We start from the raw sequence: 24,662 nt of genomic DNA, 5'->3' as shown, positions 1-24,662 counted from the left end.
ACGGTGCGCCGATGTGCTACAACTACAGGTTAGGCGCTGGTGTGTTGCGCTGATCTGACAGCAGGTTAGCATGCTCGTAGCTACTGGAGTAATTATGCTCTTGTTTTCAGCAGCGAGGCCTCGGAGGGGAGGAGGGGGTCGGGTTGCGGAGGAAAGGTTATAAAGGACAGGAAAACTGCAAACCAGCTCAGCCTGAAGCAGGTTCAGCATTTCCAGTGTCAAACAACATTTTATATTCATTTAAATACAATCAAAAGAAGGGTCAGATGAAACATGTCCTGTGGTCGAGGCTGTTGTTGCTTGTTTGTTGTCCCTGGAGCTTTTCCTTTATGTAACTTTACTCAGTCTAAATATACACACTCTATAGATAAACCATCTCAAGGCTTTCTGGCTCTCAAAGCCCTTTAAGTAACAATCTGTAACCTTGTCTCTGTGATGAAGAGCAGACATCTACTGTACTTACTGTAGACGTCTGCTGACATCTCCTGGAGATCTGGCTCAACAGCACCTGGAAATACCCAGTGTTCTTGCTGAGATGAAAACACTCAATAACATGAAATCTGTTTGAGAATATCACACAGTACAGTGAAAGCTTTGTGCTATTTCACCCTTGAATCAACCTTGAATCTCTCCATTTCCCTCATGAGTCATAATCTTACTTTTTGCTTTCAACCAATGGACACATCTCAAGCCTTCATGCATGGCTTCTACATCTACACGTTCCAAGGGATTTGCCCTGCAGACACTGGTGCATGCATGTTTCACACGTTGCCTCGCTTTTCTGAAGGCTTGCTGCAGGAAACACGCTCAAGGTCAATATTCAACAAGGGCGGGGGTCCAGCAGGTCTTGCAGGAGCATATATTTAAGCTGCTGTTCACACACCCCCCAGGAGAATGTTCAGGTTTCTCTCTCCCCTTCAGGCTGATCACCAGACTGGTCTCAGTTTAGAGTTTTACAACGACAATGTGAACAAATCCAAACATGATCGGTGGGTGGTTAATTGTGTGATGCAGCCTTTTCAGCAGTCAGTTAGGATCTTAAAAGTCTTGAATAGATTCCCAGTTTTACCCTTGATGAAAGTCCTCACTTGGCCCTCTGCCCTGTCTACATCAGGATGGCCATTAGATGGATTTGAGGCTGATAAGATAACAGATGACCTTTCTGATGACTAATGCCACCGGAGGAGCGCTTTGCAAAGAGAGAGTTTTAGACATTTAATCCAAGATAATATTCAGCCATGACCTTGTGCCTTCAAGCTTCATTTACCCTAAATGTCGACTTCTGCTAAGTTGACAGGAAGCGGTTAGTTCAAAGGAAATGTGACCACAGAACTGAGATAAAATGAACCTCGCTGGATGCACAACAGTAAATAGTCATCTCAGTTATTCAAAGATATTGTAAAACTAAAAAATATCCCCTTTAAAAACTTAGGAAACCTTCAGTAGACTCGACTGTCAGTGGCGTCTTATGTCGTCGATCAGACAACAAACCTATTCAAGAAACAACAACACATCACAGCAGTCCTCACACCTCTGCTCTGGCTTCCTGTTGTTTTATAAAGCAGTAAATGGTTTGGGGACAAAATACAGATGTCTAATTGGCTGCTGTGTTATGAACAGTGCAGACGTCCGGTCGTCTGGGACACGTCTGCTCTCTCCCCAGAGACAAAGCGACATTGTCTCCCAGAAACCCTCAGGTTTGCTTCAGCTTTCATTTACTTAACTTTTCACCATATGTTTAGTTACATTTCTTCTATTATATTTTGCTTTTTAAAATCATATTTCCTGTTTTTATAATGCCTTTTGTTTCCTTTATATTTTGTCTTAATGTAATTACCTCTGTGTGGTAGAAATAAACCTGCCTTATTGTATAATATTGATAAATAATAAATGATGATAGATCTTTTGACCATACCAGATTTGTGTTCATCCATAAATGAAACAGACAGGCCACTGTTTTTTATTACAGCTCTTGTTACACAGCAGCATAAAACATACACTTGGTCCTCAGTTCAGTCCTAAGTGATGTAAACAAAATATAAAAGAGAAACGAATAGAAAACATATATTAGATATATACATAGATATTTACATATAAACATATTATCATGAAACTACTTGCTGACCCCTGTGTGTGAAAATCACTCCTGATTAAAGGCTTTAAACGATGGGAGGCAGCACTGCGCCGCGGAGCGAAAAATAAAAGGGACGAAGAAGATGGCCGTTACGTCACATTGACGCGACCTGGCGTGTTGTCACTTCCGTCAAAAAAAAATATAACAAATGTCTATCCAAGCTAATTTTTTACGTTATTTTTGTGTTTAACTGAACCCACGACTCCACTGGCGGTCGCTTACCATCAGGTCAGTCCATATTATTGTGTAGCTCGAGAGTATCCGGCTAGTTTAGGGGATTTTAACTATGTTAGCTTAAATAGTTCATTATCGTTTAGCTACCTAGCTAACGCTACATAAAGAGCTCTGCGCAGTTCAGCTGCTGTGGACGTGCAGAGTGTTTTTGCTTTGTTTTGTATGCTTTGTAAGATCCTTGGACTCTAGAAAACACTGATAATACTAAATAATTTTTTAGGTGCAAGGGTTGGATGGTAGCTCGTTAGCATGCTAGCCCCAGTGCTCAGGAAGTTTAGCTTTCTGTAGTTTTACTTTCTATTTTGGGATCAGCAGGAATGCACACACTTCATCCTTTTATGGCACACATTTAAATGATTTATCTTTAATAAGTGGTTCACCGGTGTCGCCCAGTAGAAGCGGTTAAATTGCAAAATTCGAGCTTTGTTTTCACGCTTTTGTTTTTAGGACGAATAGAAGAATAAAGGTGTTTTAAACAAGGTGTTTACTCAAAAGAAATGGCACGCCACACTTTTGAGAGACAGGTTGTCCCTGCAGTTAGTATTAACGACCACTTAGAAGCTTTAATGATGCTGCCAGTTGTTCTTACCTTGGACTACCGTTAAAAAATGATGGATTAATGGTATTTCATTCATTGTAAAACCTGTCCCTCCTCTATGTCCACTTCCGTGGTGGCAGCTTCGGCACTCATGGAGCCATCCACGAAGCCTGGATCCAATCAGGTGGCCGATGTGGTGTTTGTCATCGAGGGGACTGCAAACCTTGGACCCTACTTTGAATCTCTAAGAAAAAATTATATACTTCCAGCTATTGAGTAAGGAGACACAGACACTCCTCTGTGAAGTTATTCCTTTATATTCGTGTTGCCTAAATCTCTCTATTTTATTTACCATAGATATTTCAATGGTGGGCCCCCAGCAGAAACAGATTTTGGTGGAGATGTGAGTGATTTTTATTTATATATTGCATCAGATTTGTTAATATTGTTAATAAAATAATTCCTGCATTTTTTGTCCTTTCAGTATGGAGGGACACAGTACGGTCTTGTGGTGTTCAACACAGTGGACTGTGCCCCGGAGTCGTATGTACAGTGCCATGCACCAACCAGCTCTGCCTTTGAGTTTGTCTCATGGATCGACAACATCCAGTAATTTCTTACAAATGAACTATTCGATTTAATATTGCCTTGTCATTTATCATAACAAAGTCAAAGCAGACAATTTGAATGATTTAAATAATCTCCTGTTTTTTTTCTCTCACAGGTTCATGGGAGGTGGAGCAGAAAGTTGTAGTCTAATTGCAGAAGGGCTCTCTGTGGCCTTGCAGCTCTTTGATGACTTTAAGAAGATGAGGGAACAAATGTAAGGCAGGCTTTTTGTTGTTTATTACTGAGGAATCTATTGCTCCTTTAAAAAGTATGCAACACTTGGATGTGTGTCCTGTTTGGTCAGACTAAAGTAATTAAATCTGTGTGTGTGATCATGGTAACAGAGCTGCTGTCATCTACATGTATTTGCTTGATAACACAGAGGCACAGACTCAGTGAGTGTTGTGATAAACTAGCTAAATCAAAATCTTGCGCACTTATATATTTTGTGTTGAAAACTGTGTTAAGATAATATGCTTGTGTGAATCAGCGTTTCTAATATCACGTAGAAAAGCCTGGAAAAGTATCAGTGAGTGTGGCTTGGATCAGGTCCAGGTATGACCACACTGGAAAGTAACAGGGCTCTCCAACTGGAGACGGTGCCAAGCACCACAACAGACTGATGAAGCCACTGTTGATGTGTTTTACCTGGAGCTCCTCTGATCCCCAGCACAAGCTGGCTCCAGTAACATCTGACTGTATCAAAGTGTGGAAAAAGTAGTGAGAAAAATCTCAGCTTTACACTCTCTCTCTCTCTCTCTCTCTCTCTCTCTCTCTTTCTCTTTTTCTGCCGTTGCCAGAGGTCAAACCCACAAAGTGTGTGTGTTGCTGTGTAACTCTCCTCCATATCTGCTTCCTGCTGTGGAGAGTGTCAGCTACACCGGCTGCACAGCAGACAACTTGGTCAAAATCATCAGAGATGTGAGTTTTAACTGATATTTTCTCCATCAGGCACTTGTATGACAAACTTAATCTTGTCATTATTTCTGTTATAATGAATAGAATAGAATGGTATTCTTATTTACTGTGTTAGATGAAGAACAACATTATTGTTTTTCATTTGATATATTATCTTTTTTTTTTTTTTTTCAGAAAGGAATTCACTTCTCGGTGGTGGCTCCTCGGAAACTTCCGGCTCTAAGGGCTTTGTTCGAGCGGGCGTCTCCTGTAGTAGGGGCGGTTGAACCCCATCCAGACTACAGTCAGGACCCCTTCCACATGGTCCTAGTCAGAGGCATCTCACTTCCTGGTGAGATATATTGTTTAAAACCTGATTTGTGTGGGAAGCTGCTGCGCTCAGTCCAGTCTGTCTGATTCAGTTAAATGTCCGCAGAAAGGAACAGGGTTGCTTAGGATATTCTTAACAATATTTATTGTCTGATTGATGTAGTGTTTGTTGGTTTTTGTGAAACGCTACAAGTGCTAATGTTATTAGGAGATAATATACCAATGCTGTGTGTCTGTCTGCTGGTTGTGGAGTCTATCAGTGTACAACAGGCCAAAAAAATCAATAAGTACAGCTTTTATTTTTCTAAGCTACTTATCACATGTCTTTTGATCTAATTCTTTTTAAATTATATTATATCATCATGTAATCTTCAAGAGAGCTGCAGAGGTCTCTTATGTTGGGTGGTATTAGATGGTTACAGAGCACTCAGGAAGCTGACGCAGGTTAAAATAATATTGTGAAGCCACATGAAGACACATGCAGGCACACACTTTCAAATACAGGACGAGTCTTTTGGATGATATTACAGTAGCGTGTTTGTTCACAATGAACAATGTGTTATCTGTAGCAGTGTGCAGGATAGGGTAGCTTTATAGTTTCCCAGTTGTAGGAGCTGCATTCTTGTAAGCTCCTTATCTCCAGACACACTTTTGATAGGATGTTACACCACTTTTTTGTATTCCTTCAGGCTGCAAACGACAGGAGTAAAGCTGGCATTAATGTTGTTTGTTATCTTTTTTTGTGCATCTCTTTTTTTTGTGCGTGTGTGCTTTGCACTGAGGTACTAAATTACCCTTTTATTATTTCTTTTCTCTGAGATACCTCCTCTGTCTGCAGCAGACGTTTGTTTTTATTTCATTTTGGCCAGTGTCCTATAATTACGGCCTTACTAAGATGTAATTATTGCTGCGTAAAATGTTAAAAGTGTCACATAATTCTCCTGTAAGATGATGTGATGGAGTTTTTAGTTTGCAGTAGTTGCCAACAGTTGCAGATGAAAATCTATTCAAGTTATTCCTAATGTTTACTCCTACATTCCTCTCTGAGTGGGAGTGAATTCGTAGATAGATAAAGCTGCTTCTTCACTTAAAACGAGGCACTGTTGTGGTCCGACACTGGGACCTCAGAGGAGTCTCAAGTTCACAGAACTGTGGAAAAACTTTTAAGCTTCTCCCATCGTCTGTCTCCAGTTTCCTCAGGTGGAGGACCCGGGCCGCTCAAACCTGTCCTCCCGCCTCAGTCACTGCCTGTCACTCAGCCACAGCCCCCTCCACCCATTAACACATCCCACCCTTATCAGGTAAAAGCCAAGCAGCCACACAGCGTAAGGCAGCCTGGAGACTAATTCCTGCCGCCTGCTTTTGGCTCCGTTTCAGACAGTGGTGTTTATGTTCCTTCCCCTAAAACGTTTTACCCAGCATTGTCTTCCTTTAATCTGCTTGCCGACAGAATCCGGCCCCCATGACTGCTGCTCAGATGGCTGCACAGATGGCCGTGGAGACAGCCAACAGCCAGTCGGCCAAGAGTCGCTGTGAGTTACCAGTGGGCTTTTGTGAACAATTTATGTTAGCTGGGATTTTATTTGCAATGTCTCTGTGTTTACATACTGTATGTGTGACTGTGTCTGTGATTTTACAGTAAAGCCTATTCACTCTTTTCTTGGAAAACAGTTTTCCTAAGACATTGTCCTTGTTCTGCTGTTTCAGATATCTGGTATTTACTGGTTTCTCTCGCCTGGAGTAACCTATAATGACGGGATCTTTGGTGTCTGTTCTGATATTTGCCGTGTTCTCTCTCCTCCTCCAGTCCCAGGAATGGTCAGTCAAGGTCCCCCCTTCACCAATCAACCAAACATCCCATCAGTCCCTGGGGTGAAGCACAGTCAGCCCAGCATATCAACAGTCACCACAGCAACGCCGCCTATGATGCCACAGCAACAAGTCGCTCCCAATCAGCAGCAGTCAGTCCCACCTCCGGGGCAGCCTGCACCCAATCAGCAGCCGCAGCAGCCACCTCAGCAGCAGCCCACGGCGAACCAGCCCACAGCTCCTTCAGCACAGCCCAACATGGTAAGCAGTGACAGTAATCAATATAGAACTATACTATTGTTTCAAATCCAAAACTTCCACTACAGGACCTCAACAACACATAACTTAAAATGTAGCCACTGTCATGGACGCTGCACAGGAGAAGATATTAAATCCAAATTTCAGGTACCCTCTTAGAAAGAAATCCAACAAATAAAACAGTTAAGTTGCTGATTCAGTGATCCATTACGCAGGACATATGTTTGGATAAACACTGCGAGGAAGTGTGTTTCAGTTTTGACACTTCAGAAAACCTGACCAGCCTTTCAACGACGAAAATACAAAACATTATGGTTCGTTAACAGTGGAAAAGCAGAATCTAGGACCAAAGCCCTAAAGGATAGGTTGACCTTTTTTATATTCATGATATTGTCATACCTATATGTATATTAAAACAGTTACTGGTTGCCATGAAGCCGTCCCTTCCCAACACAGTTCCATTGTGGGAGATGGGCGACTAAACCTGCAGCAGTAAAGTTAAAGCTAAAGTAAGAGTTTGAGTTTTTAGTGCCAGATTCCCTCTGTTTTTCCACAGACTGTGTTTCCTTGCTGGAATAATAACACAGAGGGAATATTGTACTAAAAAAAGACAAAAAAGAAGCCACTCTGAGGATACCAGCTTGATTTAATTAGCTCAGACCGCTGAAGCCACATGCTTCCTTTGGATGAACTTGGACAGAATGAGGACCGTAGTGCCCGTCCCATCCTCAGCAGGACCTCCAACTGTCCCACAAACGTCCAATAAGTCTGCGGTGGAACTTGGAACTTGTATTTAATCCTGTTTGTTGTAATCTCATCATTGTCGACATTCTGTGGAGTTCTGTCTCGCTGCGCTTAGTCGAAGACTTGATTTGCTATTCTCACCCGCTCGTAAACAATATCAATGTTTAAATCGTATTGATATTTTCAAATGTAAGTGGCCCTGCTCAAGTTAGGAATCAGAGAACCAAGACTTTAATCTGTGATGCTGTATCACCAGCAGCCTAGAGCAGAATTTGCAGACTAACACACTGTCTGAAGTCTAATATCAAAATGAATTTTAAATGTTAGTACTACTCTCGGATCAAAACCAGAACATGTTCCCTTTTCCCTAGAAAATCACTGTGGGTACAGTCAGTGTTGTTTTTTCTGTTTTTCAAATTCATTCATTAATAGTAGCAGAGCATACTGTACTTTGAATCTTATTTTAATATAGATTACACTGTCTAAAATTAGCTAAATCTAATATTTAACGATGTTCCAGTTTGATCTGCTCTAAAGAATAGCAGGTTTTGAATTATTAATAAAATGGGAAACATAATTAAGTCTGTGATTTTTATGCTCTTTTGAATTGACAAGTGCATTTACTTGTATTTCTGTTGTTAAACTGCACCTGTAGACTACATGTAACCTCCTGATCCTCTGTTTTCTTTGACAGCCTGGTGTGTCTGGACCTCCAGGCAATGCAAACCAAATTGGACCAGGTGTGGCCAATAAGATTGTTGCATGGACCGGCGTCCTAGAGTGGCAAGAGGTAACACTCAGTTAAAAGTCAGAATTTGAATTTGTTACCTTGAGAATAAAGCTGTAAATTAATGCTACATTAAGAATTGTTTTAAATGAAAGTATTATTTAGATCATCACCTACAGATTAATTTTTTATTCTGATCCTGAAATCTGTGCTGGTCTTTATGTTAAGATAACCAGCTGCTGGCTCCAGATTTTATATTTACCAGACGGATAGGAGAGTGGTATCGATCTTCTCATCTTCCTCTCGGCAGTAAAGTGAATATTATTGTTTTATTTAACTTTGCTGGTCTGATGTCCCAGCTGTAAATCTGCCTGTAGTAGACAGCTGGGATTAAAAACAACAGAAATGGAGTTGGTAACCACTGCTCCGCCAACATATTGTGATCATCACCACTGTCTAGGGCCTATCACTGCAGTACGTCTTAATAACCACCTGTCATTGATTATTACACTATGATTAATTGCACATCATTCTACCATCCTACTGCTATTGGTTTAGCTCAAGGTCAAATCGATTTAGTTTACAGTTGCAGTGCTGAGCCAGGAAAATGGATGTTAATGGCTTTTGTGCGACACTCATGAGGCCTTCAAGTGTTTGTGTTTGGTGGAAGGACTCGGATCAATGTCCTCCATCGACTATAGTCTCATTCTCCCTCTTCTGTTTGTCAGAATTATCTAAGTCAGTTAAATGGACAGGAATAAGAGTGAGAATCTGAGGAAACTCTGGATCTTGTCTATGAAAATGTACAGTCGCAAACAGCCTGAGTGGGCAGATTAGGAGCAGGAAACATCGCTCTTAATCTTCTGTTTCTTCTTGTAGTTCACTCCTTAGGTCTGATTCTTCTCTGGAGTAATCTGTAATGTTGAGAGGAATTACACCACACACACAAAAACTCATTTAAAGAAATGGTTGTTGATAAAACCTCTCGCAGGGGGATGCCAACTCACTTGGCTGGTGCTCGTTCTAAGTACAGTGTTATCAATATGGTGCGTTCTGTTTTGGCTGAATTTCAATCTGTTAATTCCGCTTTTGTTGTCTAAGATGTTAGGTAACTTTCCAGAATGGTTTCGCCAACCTTTTTCATTTTTTCTAAATCCACCTCTAATTAAAGGTAGATGCGTGTAAACAGGATAGTTTTGTCACTGTCCACACCTCTGGCTCTTTTTCCCCTATTCCTCTAGCAAGCTCTGGAAATAAATAACCCATTTGTCTGCAGAGGAAGCCCAGCACAATGCATTTGTAATGGACAGCACAAGGACTACAGTAGGCCTGTCTAATACGTGATTGATTGATTATTGATCCTTTATTGATGCCCTGAAGATGAAGAGTGCTGGCAGTTTTCCCAGCGGCATTGCTGCATTGATGCGCTTAGAAAGTTGTTCTTTTTTTTTCTTTGATTCTAGACATTATGCTAAAGAACAGGTTATCTGCCCGTCTTTAAAAGTCCATCTATCCGTCCTTTTTTTAATTGCCTGTCCTGATTGAGGTCACGGTGGCAGAAGGGTGAGCGGGCCAGCTCACACTTCCCTTTTCCTCAGCAATATTCTCCAACTGCTCCCAGGCCAGTTGGAAGATATAATCCCTCAGCATGTCCTAGTGTCTTGTACCAGTTTTTTAATCCCTTCACTCCAGAAAGAGACAGTTTGGAGGCATCCTTAGCCGAACCACCTCAACTGAACTTGACCGAGACTAGCCGAGTCCTCTCACCTGGGACAGCTGCATTTCCTTCACCTTGATTGAGCAATCAGGATTATTCCTGCAGAGAGCCACGATGTTAGACTCGCAGGTGCTGTTCCTCGTCCCGACTGCTCCAGCAAACGCTGAATGTCATGGTCAGACACACCCAAAACGGCAGCATTATCCACAAATAGCAGAGGTGCCACTCTAGTGTCACCAGTCCTTAGCAGCACCTTGATATCCTGTCCATAAATATTACAAACAGCACAGCAGGTGACAGAGCACACTCCTGCTGCAGTCCACAAAGGGTTTAATCAAAGGGAACTGGACCAGGCTGTAGATACTTGAAGATGTTTCACCTTTCATCCAAAGAAGTTTCTTCAGTTAAAAAACCCTTATGACCTTTTAATAACTTGTAAGAGAGTCAAGTATTGACCACAGCGCCTCTTGACGTTTAGACATCTTTGTTTTGCTGCACCAAAGTTTTCAAGAGAAGACAAAATGCTCGTCTGGCATGCTAGTCCTTTTGTTGGGACGTTGTGAACTGTCCCAGCTGCGGCGTCAGCTGTTGTCCACTATGATAGACTGAAGTTCTCGTGTCCGATTTTCCCCAGTGTCCTACATCTGTCGGGTCAGGCTGTTATTGGGCTTATACCATGTACCCACATGACTACACTTAATGCAGAACAGGCTCAGTTAAACAAAAGCACAGTAAATATATTTTTGTGCCATTATAATTTGTTATTTACTGAGTACAGTGGTATTTAATGTATCTAAAACTGCTCTCAAAACTTTAATTACCTTGTTCACTTTAAAGTTTATTGGTTTGATTAAATGATTTTTGTCATATGAGCTTAAGGTTGCATTTTCAAGATCTTAAAATCATCCAGAATAATTGTAGAGTAATGTTAGCCATGTGCTCCTCCAGCTGTTTTCAGGCTTTTGTGTCTCCTCTGTGTTAATTCCCTGCAGAAGCCTAAAACCTCATCTATGGACTCAACCACCAAACTGACGCGTTCCCTGCCGTGTCAAGTTCACGTCAACCAGGGAGAAAATCTGTGAGTAGCCAGTCAAACGCTGCGGACGTCGTCTGTGGAGAAAGGATTTGTTTCCATCACACAGTTTGACGTTGTTGTGCTGTTTGTGTCTCCCAACAGAAACACAGACCAGTGGCCACAGAAGCTCATCATGCAGCTGATTCCACAGCAGTTACTGGTGTGACCTTTTTCTCTTTTAATGCTTTTGTTTTAGTGTTGTGCTGACTCTGGTTCACAGCAGTGATTTGTTCATGAATGATGCATAACCCGAGTCCTCTCTTTCCAGACAACCTTAGGTCACCTCTTCAGAAACTCTCGAATGGTTCAGTTTCTCTTCACCAACAAAGACGTGGAGTCGCTGAAAGGCCTGTACCGCATTATGGCCAATGGTTTTGTAAGTTTTCAAGCACTCTAACTCTCTCTTAACCTCAAATGTGTGTTCCCTCCGTGTCCCTAATCTTATACATCATTCAGTCTGCCTTAATACATTTTCCATGAGTGGCAGCTGAGTGCAGCTCCCACCTGTGGCCAGTAGATGGACTGAGCATGAGGCTGTGTTGCAGTGTTGGGGTAAAGACTCTAGAGGGGGTTCCAGGCCATACATTTAGTCACTTTCAAGCTAGATAACAGGATTTGCCATCAGTTCAGACAAAACACTTTAATTGTTTAGTTTAGATTCAGTTCCAGAAGGCTAGCATAATGATAGGGGTTTTGTCAGTGTGGTGCATTGTTAATCAGGTAATACCATTGAGAAATAGCAGAAGCATTAATAGTATTCAGTCCAGCTGAGCTCTGCCTCTTCTCCTGAATTTGATTTACGGCCCAGGGAAAGCACAGTATGAATTAAGTTAATACCATTTGCATTCAATTTATAAAACCGATATGTTTGATTGGGCAAAGGAGCTCAGGAGCAGGTTATGTCCCCAAGCCCGAGCCCATCCTATAATTACGGCAGGATCCCATGTCAAGGTCTTAATCTGCCCCGTGACCCTCTCTGCAGGCCGGCTGCGTCCACTTCCCCCACACTACTTCGCCCTGTGAAGTGCGGGTGCTGATGCTGCTCTACTCGTCCAAGAAGAGAATATTCATGGGCCTGATTCCCAACGACCAGAGCGGCTTCGTCAACGGCATCCGGCAAGTCATCACCAACCACAAGCAGGTCCAGCAGCACAGAGCGGTGAGTGCTGATTGGGGGGGTAATGAGCAGGCATTATGGAGGAGCACCGGGGAATCGAGGCACATTGTTTAAGGCATTAAGGTGCATTGTTATTGACATTTCATTTAGCGAGCCCAGTATCTTCACAGCAGCCACTAATGTCTCTCACTCTGGTTAGAGGCTAATGGGACTAGCATTAGCTAAATTCCTGCTGCAACATTAGCTGACTGTTGCACTCCCACCTCATTAGCTCTGTTTAAGTCAGGGAAACATAGGTGCAATACATATGCACTGTTAATGTCAAATTAGTTTCACCCTCCAACACAGGGCATTGTTCAGTGCTACAGATTTACTGCAGGATTGTTGTTTTAGGCTGTGTTAGCTAGGTGTACCTAATAAACTGGCAATGGAGCGTATATTAAATATATTGAAGCGTGTTGGTTATATTTACACCAGACAGACACAGCCAATAAAAACTTTACAGGATTTGGGATTTGTCCCAGTAGAGTGAGGATCAATAATTATTACAAATCTGTGTTATCTGAGTTAAATCTTCTCTCTCTTTCTCTCGCCTCAACCGGGTATTACCGCTGTCTCCACTTCCTGTGACCACCGTTTCAAATTAAAAGCCCTCCTCAGAAACATGTATCCAGTGGACTCAAAGTTGGCGCCTTGTTTGTGGCTCAGTTATGAAACCCCACCGCGCCGCAGACTGTCTCTCCTGCCGCTGTAACACCGGTAGTTTCTGACTTAGATGTGACAGGCGTGCAGCTCTCAGCAGACAGACTTCACCTGACACTGGAGCTGAGAGTATCAGAGCAGACAGCAGAAACAAGTTGCTGTTCGATGTCGCTCAAGTCTCTACCTCCATCACGGTTAGCTTTGTGGTTCGGTCATTTTAAGACAAGATTTGGTTGTAAAGTTTACAGCCTGTCGCTCTGCTGCATCCTGTGTGTGAAGTGTGAGGCAGCAAAAAAAAAGTGACATTTTTGAGTCAAAACAACTCCATCAGAACAAAATATTTCCCCTAGTTGCTCCGTCACCTTTGCGTTAATTTGAAGATGTGTGAAGTTGTTGCAAAATGCAGGTGGTTATTACTTGAGCAGTGCAGCGTCTCCAGATGTTAACATTACATGAGATGCTGTAGGCGCAGTGATGGAGTGGCAGTGGTGTGCGTCAGTCTTCAGGGACAGAATAAGGAAATCTTAGAGACAAGGCCCCTCCTTCCAGCCCCCATGGTGCAGGTGGAGCAGTCCTTGTTGCCGAGTTCATTACAGGTTACAAATGCTGCTGCCTTGTCCACTCGACACGGACATTTCACTTTCCCCCCGCCCTGCTCATCTTCATCCCCAGAGACAGGGTGATTTAAAACGTGTCCTCTGGATTAGCTGTCTTTTCCATCACAGGGCTCCACTCCAGCTTATTGCATCCAGTGAGGAGAGGTGCTGCATAGCTGTGAAACAATGCAGCATCCAGTGGCAGAGAAGCAGCGTGTCTCAGTTTTAAAAAAAATGTTGGGTTTACATGAGTTAAATTACATTTCTCCTCGCAGTCTGCTCTCATCAGCAGTGATAGCGCTTGTTTACTCACCCTGCTAATTTTATGTCTTTGCAAAAGCGCGTCAGCTCTATATGTAACTTGAAGCTGTGTGTGAGTATCAGGGCATTTAGAGAAGGCAGAAGACATGAAATTATAATGAAGGTTTTTTTCCCCTACCTCTTGTGTATCATCATATATTCAGTGCTGCATTGCTAATAGGGAAGCGCTACAGCAATCTTAACGTAATTAAAATTTCAATTTGGACCAGTAGTTAAGGTTTCTCTGTGCAAAGCCCTGGAGTGGCATTCTTCATGAACGAGATTGTAGTTTGTTCTGTTCACAGAGAGACGAAATTGAATATTTTTCCCTGCAAAGTGATCCAGGCTCTAAATCTTGATCTGGGATTTTACAGGTTACTGGGTTAAAGACAGGAGATAAATCACGGACAGTAGAGGAGAGAAAGAGGCAGCTGTTTTGTTAGTTTCCCTCAGAAGAGCTAAAGCGATGTGCTGCTCTGTTATTGTTGGTCAGAAAACACGCCGTGCATTAGCACAATCCCAGGGTGATTTGCTCAGATGCAGCAAGATGGATGGGTGATGGTGTTTTATCTCCTTTCCATCCCTTTTTTTTTCCCTGAGTGTGTATTTAATAATTTGTGCTTTAGAGGAGACACCCTTTATTCCTCCTTGTCTTCCCTCATTGTGGAAACAAACAAGCCACCACAGCACCTGCAACTCTCTTCTGATTCTTTCCCTCCTTTTAAGCACAGGACTGCACAAATAAAACGTGAATTTGAATACAGAGTTTCAGAGTTAGAACATAAATCTGAATAATCAGAGCTGACTTTCAGGAGTGTATCCAGAATCTGTCAGCAGGTAAATCAACAGGTCGCCTCCTTTCTCCTTACTCAGCCTTTGACTGTGGATGAATAACGGCTGTTAACGGCTTTAGTCACCAATCATCATCTTTTTTTATTTTTTTAAACCGTGAAATCCAGAATAGCAAACACCTCAGCAGGAGGCGCTTGAAGTTAAATCCCCACCAACATGGAGGATGAGGATGATGATGACGATACACCATATTGTCATCATCATCCTCCATGCTCACCAACTGTGCACACAGAAGAGGTGGGTATGTGGATTGTTGTTAACACAGTGAACGTCACCGACATTGGTCACGGTCTGTGAGACACTGGTTTTTATTCTTCTTTAAAACCATGTTTTCATCTTGTGCTTCTATGTAGTGTCTCGTCTTTTATCTGGATCCTGAGTTTGTAATAAAGTTCTGATTGATCAACTACATGTGACGGTGAACGTGAACGTGCTACAGAAATAACTGGATTTGTAGAATTTCTTTCTTTATTTGGACAAAGGGGTTGATCAGAGGGTTGTTCTTTGAGAACTTTTGTGGTTTGTGTTTTTTGTTGTGCTCATGTGTATATTGAAAGGATTATTGGTCCTTGCTGCTGTCTGTAGCAGCCATAAATACACAGACGCAGCTCTAAAGCTCAGCTGAAGTTGATACTGAAGCTTCAGCAGAATGAGTCAGATGCATTAAATCGGTGTCTTTCACACTCACTCTTCCTGCGTTCCTTCTGCACCTCTTCTGCCTTGTTTTAACAATGCTTCATTTATTTTTTCTAATGTTATGGTTCATTTTGTTGCTTCATATTTGAATGTTTATGTCACCTTGGCTTTGACACTCTCCCCTCCTTTGAGTACTGTTGTGGTACCACAGTCACCTTCAGTCCTAACCTGAACGCAGGAAAAGATAAAAGTATTCACGCTGGGTTTCTTCAAGATGTTAACGAGTATAGAGGTGAGGCAGAGCAGTGCTTGAGAAGAGTGTGTTTACCGAGCTGATAAATAAGGGTGATTAAAATGTTAAAAACATTCTAATTGCTGTTAAATTCTCCCTTTCTGTGCAGCAGTTGGGCGGTGCGGGGGGTCCAATGCAACCCGGCCAGGTCCCCCCCAACCAGAATTTCCTCAACAGGCCCCCTGGTCCCATTCCCGTCTCCCACGGCAACGTCCAGCAGCAGGTAAACGACCCCACTCTGTGCTGGCATGTGTTTCCCTCTCACGCTGCCTGTTGTTGACGCTTTTCCTGCCCGCTGGTTTCTGCATGCCTTACTGGTAACACTCTCCTCCACTCCCCCCCCCCCCCTTCTCTCTGATCTGTCCTGTGTCCAGTCTGTGGTGGTGGGCATGCCCCCTGTTAGTCAGGTTTCTATGATGGAGGAGCAGCAGAGGCAGAACAACATGGTGAGACCCACAGTAGCCTTAACACACAAGCAACATGTAGTCAGTGTCCACAAACATATAACTGAAATTTCTGTTGTTTTGAGTTCTGCTTTTTTCTTTGAGCTACACAGATTAGTATACATCAGATTTATCAGCGCAGTACTGTCCTTTTTTTCTCATGTTGCCCATTTTTAATGTCAGAAATAACCATGAATAAGGAGTAAGACACAGTGTCAGCCACTTTCCTATCAGCATGACCAGTGCCTGTTGAATGCTCCTCTTGTAGCATGAAAAAAAAGAACGACATTCAATGACGTGCATGCAGAAGCTTGTGTATCTTGCTGAACAGGAAGTGTTTGTATTGAGCATGAGGTGACGGGCAGCACAAAGCCGACCGAGCCGGTCAAGACATGACGGTTAATATCCACAACTGTTATCTGTCACTGTCCACTATGAGGTGGTAGACATTCGTTTGACTAATATCAGCCTGAAGGTGGTGAATACTCCTTTTTTCATAGTCATTATGTGAAAATAGCTTCCAAAAATTGCCGGCGGCTGACTCAGCAGTGGTGTTTCAGTGTTTTTCTTCTAAGACTTAAATGATGTGTGAGCGTCGAGGTACAGTCACATTACATTTCTGTCCGCTGAGCGTTTGTTTCATCTCCTGCTGAAGCCCATGCAACGGTCGAATACAAGCATGCATTTCCTGTTCTGATGAGATCTACCTACAGACAGAGTCCGTCTTTATTCAGCTTTAACTAAGCAGCTGCGCTCAGTCGGCCAATAGAAACCCAGCTGCACAGTGTCTGGAAATACAGATTTATTATTGTGTTGTTTCATATGTAGTAAGTTATCACACTAACAGACGACAAACTGTAGCCATGCTCTCAAACAGTGGATAGTTAGTGAGCGCTCTGGGCTTCATTCATCAGAAATGTGCTGTGACGTTCCCTCAGATGACGATGAGAGCAGCCGGACCGAACAACCAACAGCCACCGGTCAGCGGCGCTCCACCCAACCAGGTCGCACAGACGGGACAAGCCCCGCCTCAGGGTCCCATACTGCGCCTCTCGAACCCGGGAGCCAATCCACAGCTTCGCAGCCTTCTCCTCAGCCAACAGCAGCCGGTAAGAGTGCAGCGAGTGGCTGTTTGACCCTGCAGTAACTGTCTCATGGGTTATCAGGTGACTAACTGCTTTTAACATGACTCTGTCTCTGTGTTTCACAGCAGGGTGGGGTGTCTCACATGCAAGGCATGATGTCTCACCAGGGTTTAGGGCAGCAGTTGGTCCACTCTGCACCAGGAGGGGGGGCTCAAATGCAGGGCCAGTGGAGGCAGCCCTTGGCAGGTCAGTAAGCTCCCCCACAGATGTGGAAAGACTTCTGAGACATGTGACTCAAGTAGACATGACATTTCTGGAAATGTAGAGACTGAAGGTTGATTGGTTTGATATGTAACAGGGTAGAAAAACATGAGACCGGTTGTTTTCGGTTCAACACACCAACAGCATCAGGCTACAGTCAGAAAAGGACACAGTACTATTTATTTATTTATTTATTTTACCAGTTGAAATGTTTTCCACGTGCAGCTGTCTGAATCTAACAGAAATCAACCTACAGAGAGTTATTCCATCCCAGTGTGCATGCAGCCCAAATTTATATTTGTCAAATTCAATTTGTCAATTATTTTTGCGGGCATTGATTGGAAAAGTTTGCAGAAGTTCTGGTACATTTATATATTGATTTTTGAAGCTCAAACTTTGAAGATTTCCATCACTGAAAAATTAATTTCCTTTCGATAGCCAGACTATGGTCCCATTCAGACAAACACAAGGTGCAGTGAAGATGAGTTACAACCAGTGAGAGTGCAGATTGGTTTTCTCAGGCCCTCTGTCACTCACTGGTTGCCCTTTGTGGTTTGACAGGTTATTTGTGCTTCGTCTCCTCTAAAAGTTTTTTTTAAATACTTAAGTTTTAGAGTCTTTTTCACCTTGTTCTCCTCCATTAAAAAAACACAAATCACTGCACTTGATGTTTACCCACATCAGTCAGATCACCTCTAAGCTGACCTTCCATACTAAATGAATAGAAAAAGAGGTGTATATTACCCATGATCCCCGGCTTCTGGAGCAGGAAGTGCTGTCGCTGTAACAAACAACCAAACTCTGTCTCTAATGCTTGATATTTCCCTCAGTTTCCTGGCTGGAGATCAGAGATGAACGCTGGTTTTTAATGACTTCTAAGTCTTTTTAACTGATCCACAGCTCAGCTGCTGAGTATCACTGAGTTAGAGAGATCGCACCTGCTCACCAAAGTTACAAAGGGGTAATGACAGAGGCTCCACTGTCTCTATTACAAGTCAGTGAACCATAAAAGTGATTGTGAAGTTGTTATTTTAAGGTAAATAGTTGCATAGTGTTGCTTCAAAGACAACATCTAAAGAAAAGTCAGCGCTCCAGAGAACATCACAGAAACAGAATGAAACAGGTTTTACACTCCTGCTTTCTTTGCATCACTTTCATCCCTGAGATTGTAAAGTTAAACCCTCTAATAAATCTCTCCTCCTCTCTTCACCCACACCCCACCCTCCTGAACCCGTGCGCAGGTCCGATGCTGATGTCTGGAGGTCAGAGAGGAGCGGTACCCCAGCCCGGGATGCCCCAGGTCTCCAGCGTCATGGAGGACGAAATCCTCATGGATCTTATCTGACTGAGCACGGTGGACTCACAAACAGGGTGTTCGGTTGAATCTCGGCGGCCGTTTGCCAGTTTGGACACATACATCCGCTCTGTTGCTTTACTGCTGCAAATGTTCAACATAATTAAGGAACGAATCATGAGTAGTTTCCTCTGTGTTTTTTTTTTACAGGACTGAGCAGCTGAAGTTAATTAGGGGCAGACAATGCGAGCATTAGTTTTTCATGTAAATGGTCAAACCGACAGCACGCTAATCCTCCATGCTACACACTGGAAACACTCAATTATGTTATGCTTCTGGAAAGTCTACTATTCTATCATTTCTATATTTTATCATTGGAATCTGAGGTAGTATTAATTTTGTTTTTATGGAGGTTTTACTTGTTTCTGTTAGGTTTCTTCATTAATAATTAATGACGTTGTTTTACGAGGATTAAATAAAATGAAGGAGCATAGATAATTGAAGATTATCATTGCGAAGAGGTTTTGCTGTTGATGCATGCACATGATGATGTTGTGCTTTTGACAGCCAGCCAAAGTCCCCACAGTCCTGCCTCCCCCCTGTGTGAATGCAGCTTGGACCCTTAAGGTGAGAGAGAGACTGAAATAGACACAGTAATAGATAGTTCAGTGTCTTTTTCTGCCAAATAGTGTCACAGTGTTAATTTTAACTACTCCAATATGTCGTGGAACCATAGAGAGTCCCCTTGTGCCAAGTAGTCCTACCAGATGGTATCAGTTGGCCATGTTTCCTCTGGCATAACATACAATCAGGCTGACCGCATGCGCACATGGCTCAGACTCCACATATATGCTCACAGTCTGCTTTCGAAAAACGCAGCCTCGCGTGCAAACACGCGACGCGTGCGAGTTCAACCCTGTGCACCAACCGGGCACAAGCCCGTCGTGCACCTGATGGTGACACGGGTGCTGGAGCCGAGCCGAGTGTGCACAGGTGGGGGGGGGGGGGGGGGGAAACACACATGAACTTTGCTCAGCCTCACACATGCGTTCATGACACATTCACGTATCAGTTTGTGCAGGGGGTTTGTTTTTTTTTTTTCCTTTTCACACTTGGACACTGTGAATACACACACACACACACACACACCAACAGGAAGTGATGTCAGTCCCTGTCACCTGGGAGACAGAGACGGTTGCTAAGATACCGTGACAGTGGGTTCTTGTTTCTGAGCTTTTCCTCAGCCCTGCTTTCACATGGACTCACACAGATAGACACTAGTCCCTCAGTGGCTGGTGTTCATCCCTCCCATCCCTTAATCACTGGCCGGCCCTCGGAGCCCGGCTTAGCTTCACTTTATCTTCCTCTCTCTCTCTCTCCATCTATCTCCCTCCATCTCACTATCAAGCTATTAGCGCCCGTCTGAGCTCATAAGTTTTTCAGTATCTCTTTTACTAACAGTAAAATTGTTCACAGGTCCATGTGATGAGCCGTGATGGTAAATAAAATGGCGGCTACACTGGCCTCTAATCATGATGGTCGTTTGGCAAACATCCACCGCAATCATTTAAAAAAATCAATACTGATTCAGATCATACTTGAAGAAAAGTATTAGTTTATGTTTTTCCTTTAGCCTCTTCAGCTCCATTACTGTCTGTTACTGTATATGTCAGTATTTACACCATGATTCTTGTTTTACTGTTACTGTTTATACACAGTAACTTAAGAAGAATATGCCTTTTCAAACTTGATAAATGTAACCTGTCGAAGAACCACAATCTGATGATGTTTTTCAGCTTAAAGCTGCACATAAAAGAACATTTATAGAAATCCTTAGTTAAATTTAAAACCCACTGATTATGTACTTATAACCACAAAGAAGTGTTGAGTGATTAATGCATTAGATTAGTAATTATGTTTCATAGAGGCCCTTTCTGCCATGAACAGTTATGGAGTGTGGTTTAGTGTCAGCCTCTTAAAATCAACATTAACAGCTCATCCAGTCGTAGCTTCTCCAAGTAGACCTGTAAGAGGTCAGGTTCCCTTCCAACAGTGGCCCTCTTTGTCTGAAAGCCAACAGAAATATGGACGTCCAATTTATTAAAAAAAATAATAAATAGTTTGGTGTTGCAGTGTGGCAAAAACAGGTGCACCAAAACAGACTCATTAGTCAGTAAAACTGATGGAAAGAAGGATTAAAAAGTCATTTAGAAAGTGGACACAAACAGAAAACTGCATAAAACTGCAGCACAAAAACCAGCATAAAACAATATGACAGTAAAACATAGACACCCCACCTCCCCTTAAAAAAGTTCTCATTTTCCAAACACACAGAGAAATAACACACACACACACAACTAAAAAACTCAGTTTTCAAAGAGAACTTCAGGACAAAACTACATTTTAGTGTTTGTCAGAAGAGGAAATCAAACATTTCACAGCTCACACTGTCCTCGCAAGTGTGTCACAAATGTTTAGAGACTCACAAAAGTTCGCTGCACTTCACTGAGTCACACTTTTCCCCCAAATCAGCTCTCACACTTGAGATTCTATAGATTTCTCATAACTGGAGATCATCTTCTCTTAAGTTCACTTTAAACTTTATTATTTTGTTGAGAGAAATCCTGTGGTCGAGTGCATCGAATAGAGAGATCATGACGTGATTTAACACAATAAACTACAAACTCAAGACATAAATTCACTGAATTGAATTTTGTAATATGAGAACTTCATCGATAGAGCAAAGTTGAACTCAGTCTGGCTTCTTCCTAAAGCTCATTCTGTCTGCGTCTGCACAGTGAGGTTGAATTATTTTTGGCAAAATTCCCCACGGTGACCAGTTCTACCTCCAGAAGCTGATGTTTTCATCTCTGCAGACCAGAATGCAATGCAGCAAACGCTCGTCGTGCTGCTGTAACTATCAATTTCTATAGCTAATGTTTGCTCCACATACACCTGCACCCCACAGCTGAATTTAACGAGTTCTGGCAGGTTCTTGTGAAAGGTGTTCTGAGAAATAAAGCCCAGTGTGCTATATAAGCATTAAGATTTCCAGCTAAGTATTGAGTGTGAGGAAAGTTGACACTGGACAAAAGACCTGCTGAGGTATCCTTAAAAATCCAGGCATGCAAACAGCGCCCCTACCCTGCCCACTTCCTGTTAGCAAACACAGACAAACTAGAATCAGAGCAGCTGCCAATCAGTCCAGCTGCAGCTCATTAGCGTCAAAATCTAATCAGTTCGTCCTTGAGTCCAGGTGTAATCAAACGTTCCTCATATGAGATCACAGTGACCTTGACTTTTGACCTTCTGTCTTTTCACAAGTGAATGTTTGTCGTCTTCACGACAACGAGACGGACAAAACAAAACGCCCTGAGACAGTAAACAAAACTATTCTTGCACACTAACTGCTAAAACCAACAGCGTGTAACGTATACTTTAAAGTATTAGAATAAAATATAAAAAACTCCCATAATGCATTGAACATTTCAGTGTAAAGCACCTGAGTATGGTCATTTCCTTTAACATGCCTCATATAGATTTATAACATTTGCATTAAAAAGTGTAATTGAACACATTAAGAGCACTTAACCTCATTCATCACATCCCTGAACACATCTTTACATACGAGTAAAGCCTGAGCTGCTCTTTACTGCAAAGTGGCCTGACATTAAAGTGCCGGCTGTGTGGCATTTTGGTTGTTGTCTGCCCCCGTTGTCACCGCGAAGAAAGGCGGCGGGCCAGTTTAAGGGCCGGTACGGAGGAGGAGGAGGAGGAGGAGGAGGAGGAGGCCACGGGGCTGGAGATGAAGATTATACAGCCCTGGTGGCAGGAAGTGCTGCTCAGCATAATGGGGTTTATAGGCCTGGGGGCAGAGTTTGTTTTACGCCCTGCCGGAGGAGGTGATGACAGGAGCGAGCGATGGAGGAGCAGGAGAGACAGTCTTATTATTAAGCCTCGCCACACACAGAGCGAATGTGTTGTGATGGTCGCGGTGGCGGATGAGTTTAGCCCTGCGCGTGGAGAGACGATGAGGAGAAGGAGGAGGAGGAGGAGGGTGGAGGTCGGAGGAGCATATAACACCTAAAATTGGATTTGTCTTCTGAGGCCTGGTGGTTGAGGTCCACTTGGTCTGGGTGTGGGAAGATCAATGGCGTATCAGCCCTAATGGATGCGGTTGCCAGATAGGGGCTGTTTCTGATAAGGGAGGAGTATTGGCTTTAGTGGGGGAGATACAAGCTTGGTTAACTTTGTGTTTAAAAGAGCTTCTTCTTTCTCTGTGGGTGAAAACACAGTGTTTCAAGGGTGTACACAAAGCATAAGCGCTGGAGCGTTCAGCCCTTGCTTGCTAGTCACGACGGCCCGAATGTTCAATTTGGTATCACACAGGTTGGAGTCTCTGCAGCCGGTGGCGTGCTGTTTCACCATCAGATACGGATCAGGGCTCAGTTAGGGCCTCGGAGGCTGTGGAGAGTTCAGTCTTGAGATAGCGAGCGGTGGAGGGAGGATGCAGGAATGGCAGGAGGAGAAAGACAGGCGGCGTGTTCTCAACCCCGACGGCGTCTCTGCCTCGCTTCCTCTCACCACGCCGTTCCAGCACAGCACGGCGATGGCAGAGGTTTTCACCCCGGCGCAGCGACCGCCGCCGAGGCCGCGGGACCTGAACACAACCTAGGGCAAAGAGGAGCAGCCTGCACGTCTCTCAACCAATATGCCAGCGCAGCGTAAGACACAGCAACACAAGGCGGGGGCACAGGAGGAGAGAGCAGCCTCATCCACAGGGCGGAGGCAGAAATACTAGATGGCAAGCTTTCTGTCTTCATATGAGGCACATTAATCCTCACAGTGGCTCCCATCTTTATTCATTTATCGGCCTGTGGTGTCCACTCAATCAGTCAGTTAAAGGCTGGCCTGATGGAGCGAGCCCTGCACACCCACCGGAGAGAGGAGGGGAGGGAGGGGAGGTTACACTCCACACCGTATAGCCTGAGCAGACACTGCAGCACAGAGATACAAACAGAGTGGGGTGGGGAGGAAGAGGAGGAAATGTGAGGGGGCTCTTTTAAATAATGAGGCAAGGAGTGGAGGGGGAGAGGGGGGAGGGGGGGGGACAACTGTAGGTGAAAAGAGAGCAGCCTTGTATCAAGAGTGAGAGAGATTGAGAGGTTCAAAGTAAAGGAGGGAGAGAACAGTCAATATCAAGAGCGAGCGATAGGGAGAGATCCAGGACAACACCTCCACAGACTACTGAGGTATGTATGTGTGAGGGAGGGAGGGAGGGATGTGGTGGAGAGTGTGTGAGAGTTAGGGAGAGGGAGGGATATCCACTGCACTGTTGTGTGACTGGAAATTTAATAGAGAGAGAGGGAGGGAGGGAGGCAGGAAGGCAGCAGGGGAGGGGAGGGGAGAGAGAGAGAGAGGAAGGAGCGACGCAATGCAAAAGCACAGAGCGAGACGCCTTGTTGTTGTTGGGATTACAGAGGACCGGGACCGGGACGCCGCCGGACCCTCACTGCGGAGCCGAGCGTCGGGGGTGGGGGGGTCAAGTGAGCGAGAACATATTGTGCATAACGTGGAAAAGGGCGACCAAGGCCATGCAGAGTGTAGTGAGCAGCGTTTAATAAGAGAAACAGGTCGGACACCCTGTTGCTGCATCCAAAGATATTCACATATATTTCTAGATTAAAGACATAAATACATGATGATAACAACAGCAATACTTCTTAGTTTTTAATGAAATCTGTTTCTAATATATTTACTAACACTTCCAGGGTCATTTTATCACCATTCAAACATGCTGCAGTATATTTCTTTATCCTCTGTCCTACCTGGGGGGCAGGAGGCGTCTGCAGGTGCAGCCTGATTGACACATTCCTCACTAATTCTTTTTTTTCTTGTGAATACTTGGCCCCTTCCTGGCCCACATTTGGCCGCCCTTGCCAAAGTGCCGCCCTGGGCAATTACCAAGTTCACCTTAATCGTCTTAAATGGACGAGCTGAGCGCACCTGCAG

General features: G+C 43.6%; 1 protein-coding gene across 7 annotated transcripts; it reads left to right on the top strand.

Moving 5' to 3' along the window:
- Positions 1 to 1,597: 1,597 nt before the first annotated feature.
- On the top strand, positions 1,598 to 19,148 carry med25 (mediator complex subunit 25). 7 transcript variants are annotated; one of them, XM_051073843.1, is made up of 20 exons: positions 1,598 to 1,697; positions 3,047 to 3,182; positions 3,264 to 3,309; positions 3,391 to 3,515; positions 3,631 to 3,729; positions 4,316 to 4,436; positions 4,608 to 4,764; positions 5,934 to 6,043; positions 6,193 to 6,274; positions 6,550 to 6,812; positions 8,248 to 8,343; positions 10,990 to 11,075; positions 11,175 to 11,232; positions 11,341 to 11,448; positions 12,055 to 12,231; positions 15,680 to 15,790; positions 15,942 to 16,013; positions 16,949 to 17,119; positions 17,221 to 17,341; positions 18,598 to 19,148. In XM_051073843.1, exons 1-20 carry the CDS (start codon positions 1,613 to 1,615, stop codon positions 18,699 to 18,701), a joined length of 2,328 nt encoding a protein of 775 aa, XP_050929800.1. In that variant the 5' UTR covers positions 1,598 to 1,612; the 3' UTR covers positions 18,702 to 19,148. The 7 variants fall into 7 exon arrangements, with proteins under 7 accessions (XP_050929800.1, XP_050929798.1, XP_050929799.1 ...); XM_051073841.1 differs by having other exon boundaries at positions 16,925 to 17,119; XM_051073842.1 differs by having other exon boundaries at positions 15,677 to 15,790.
- Positions 19,149 to 24,662: the final 5,514 nt, after the last annotated feature.

The sequence above is a fragment of the Lates calcarifer genome, linkage group LG11, assembly GCF_001640805.2.
Source record: "Lates calcarifer isolate ASB-BC8 linkage group LG11, TLL_Latcal_v3, whole genome shotgun sequence".
Classification (NCBI taxonomy): domain Eukaryota; kingdom Metazoa; phylum Chordata; class Actinopteri; family Centropomidae; genus Lates; species Lates calcarifer.
The sequence above is the reverse complement of the archived record's forward strand: the minus strand, read 5'-3'. Positions and strand labels throughout refer to the sequence as shown.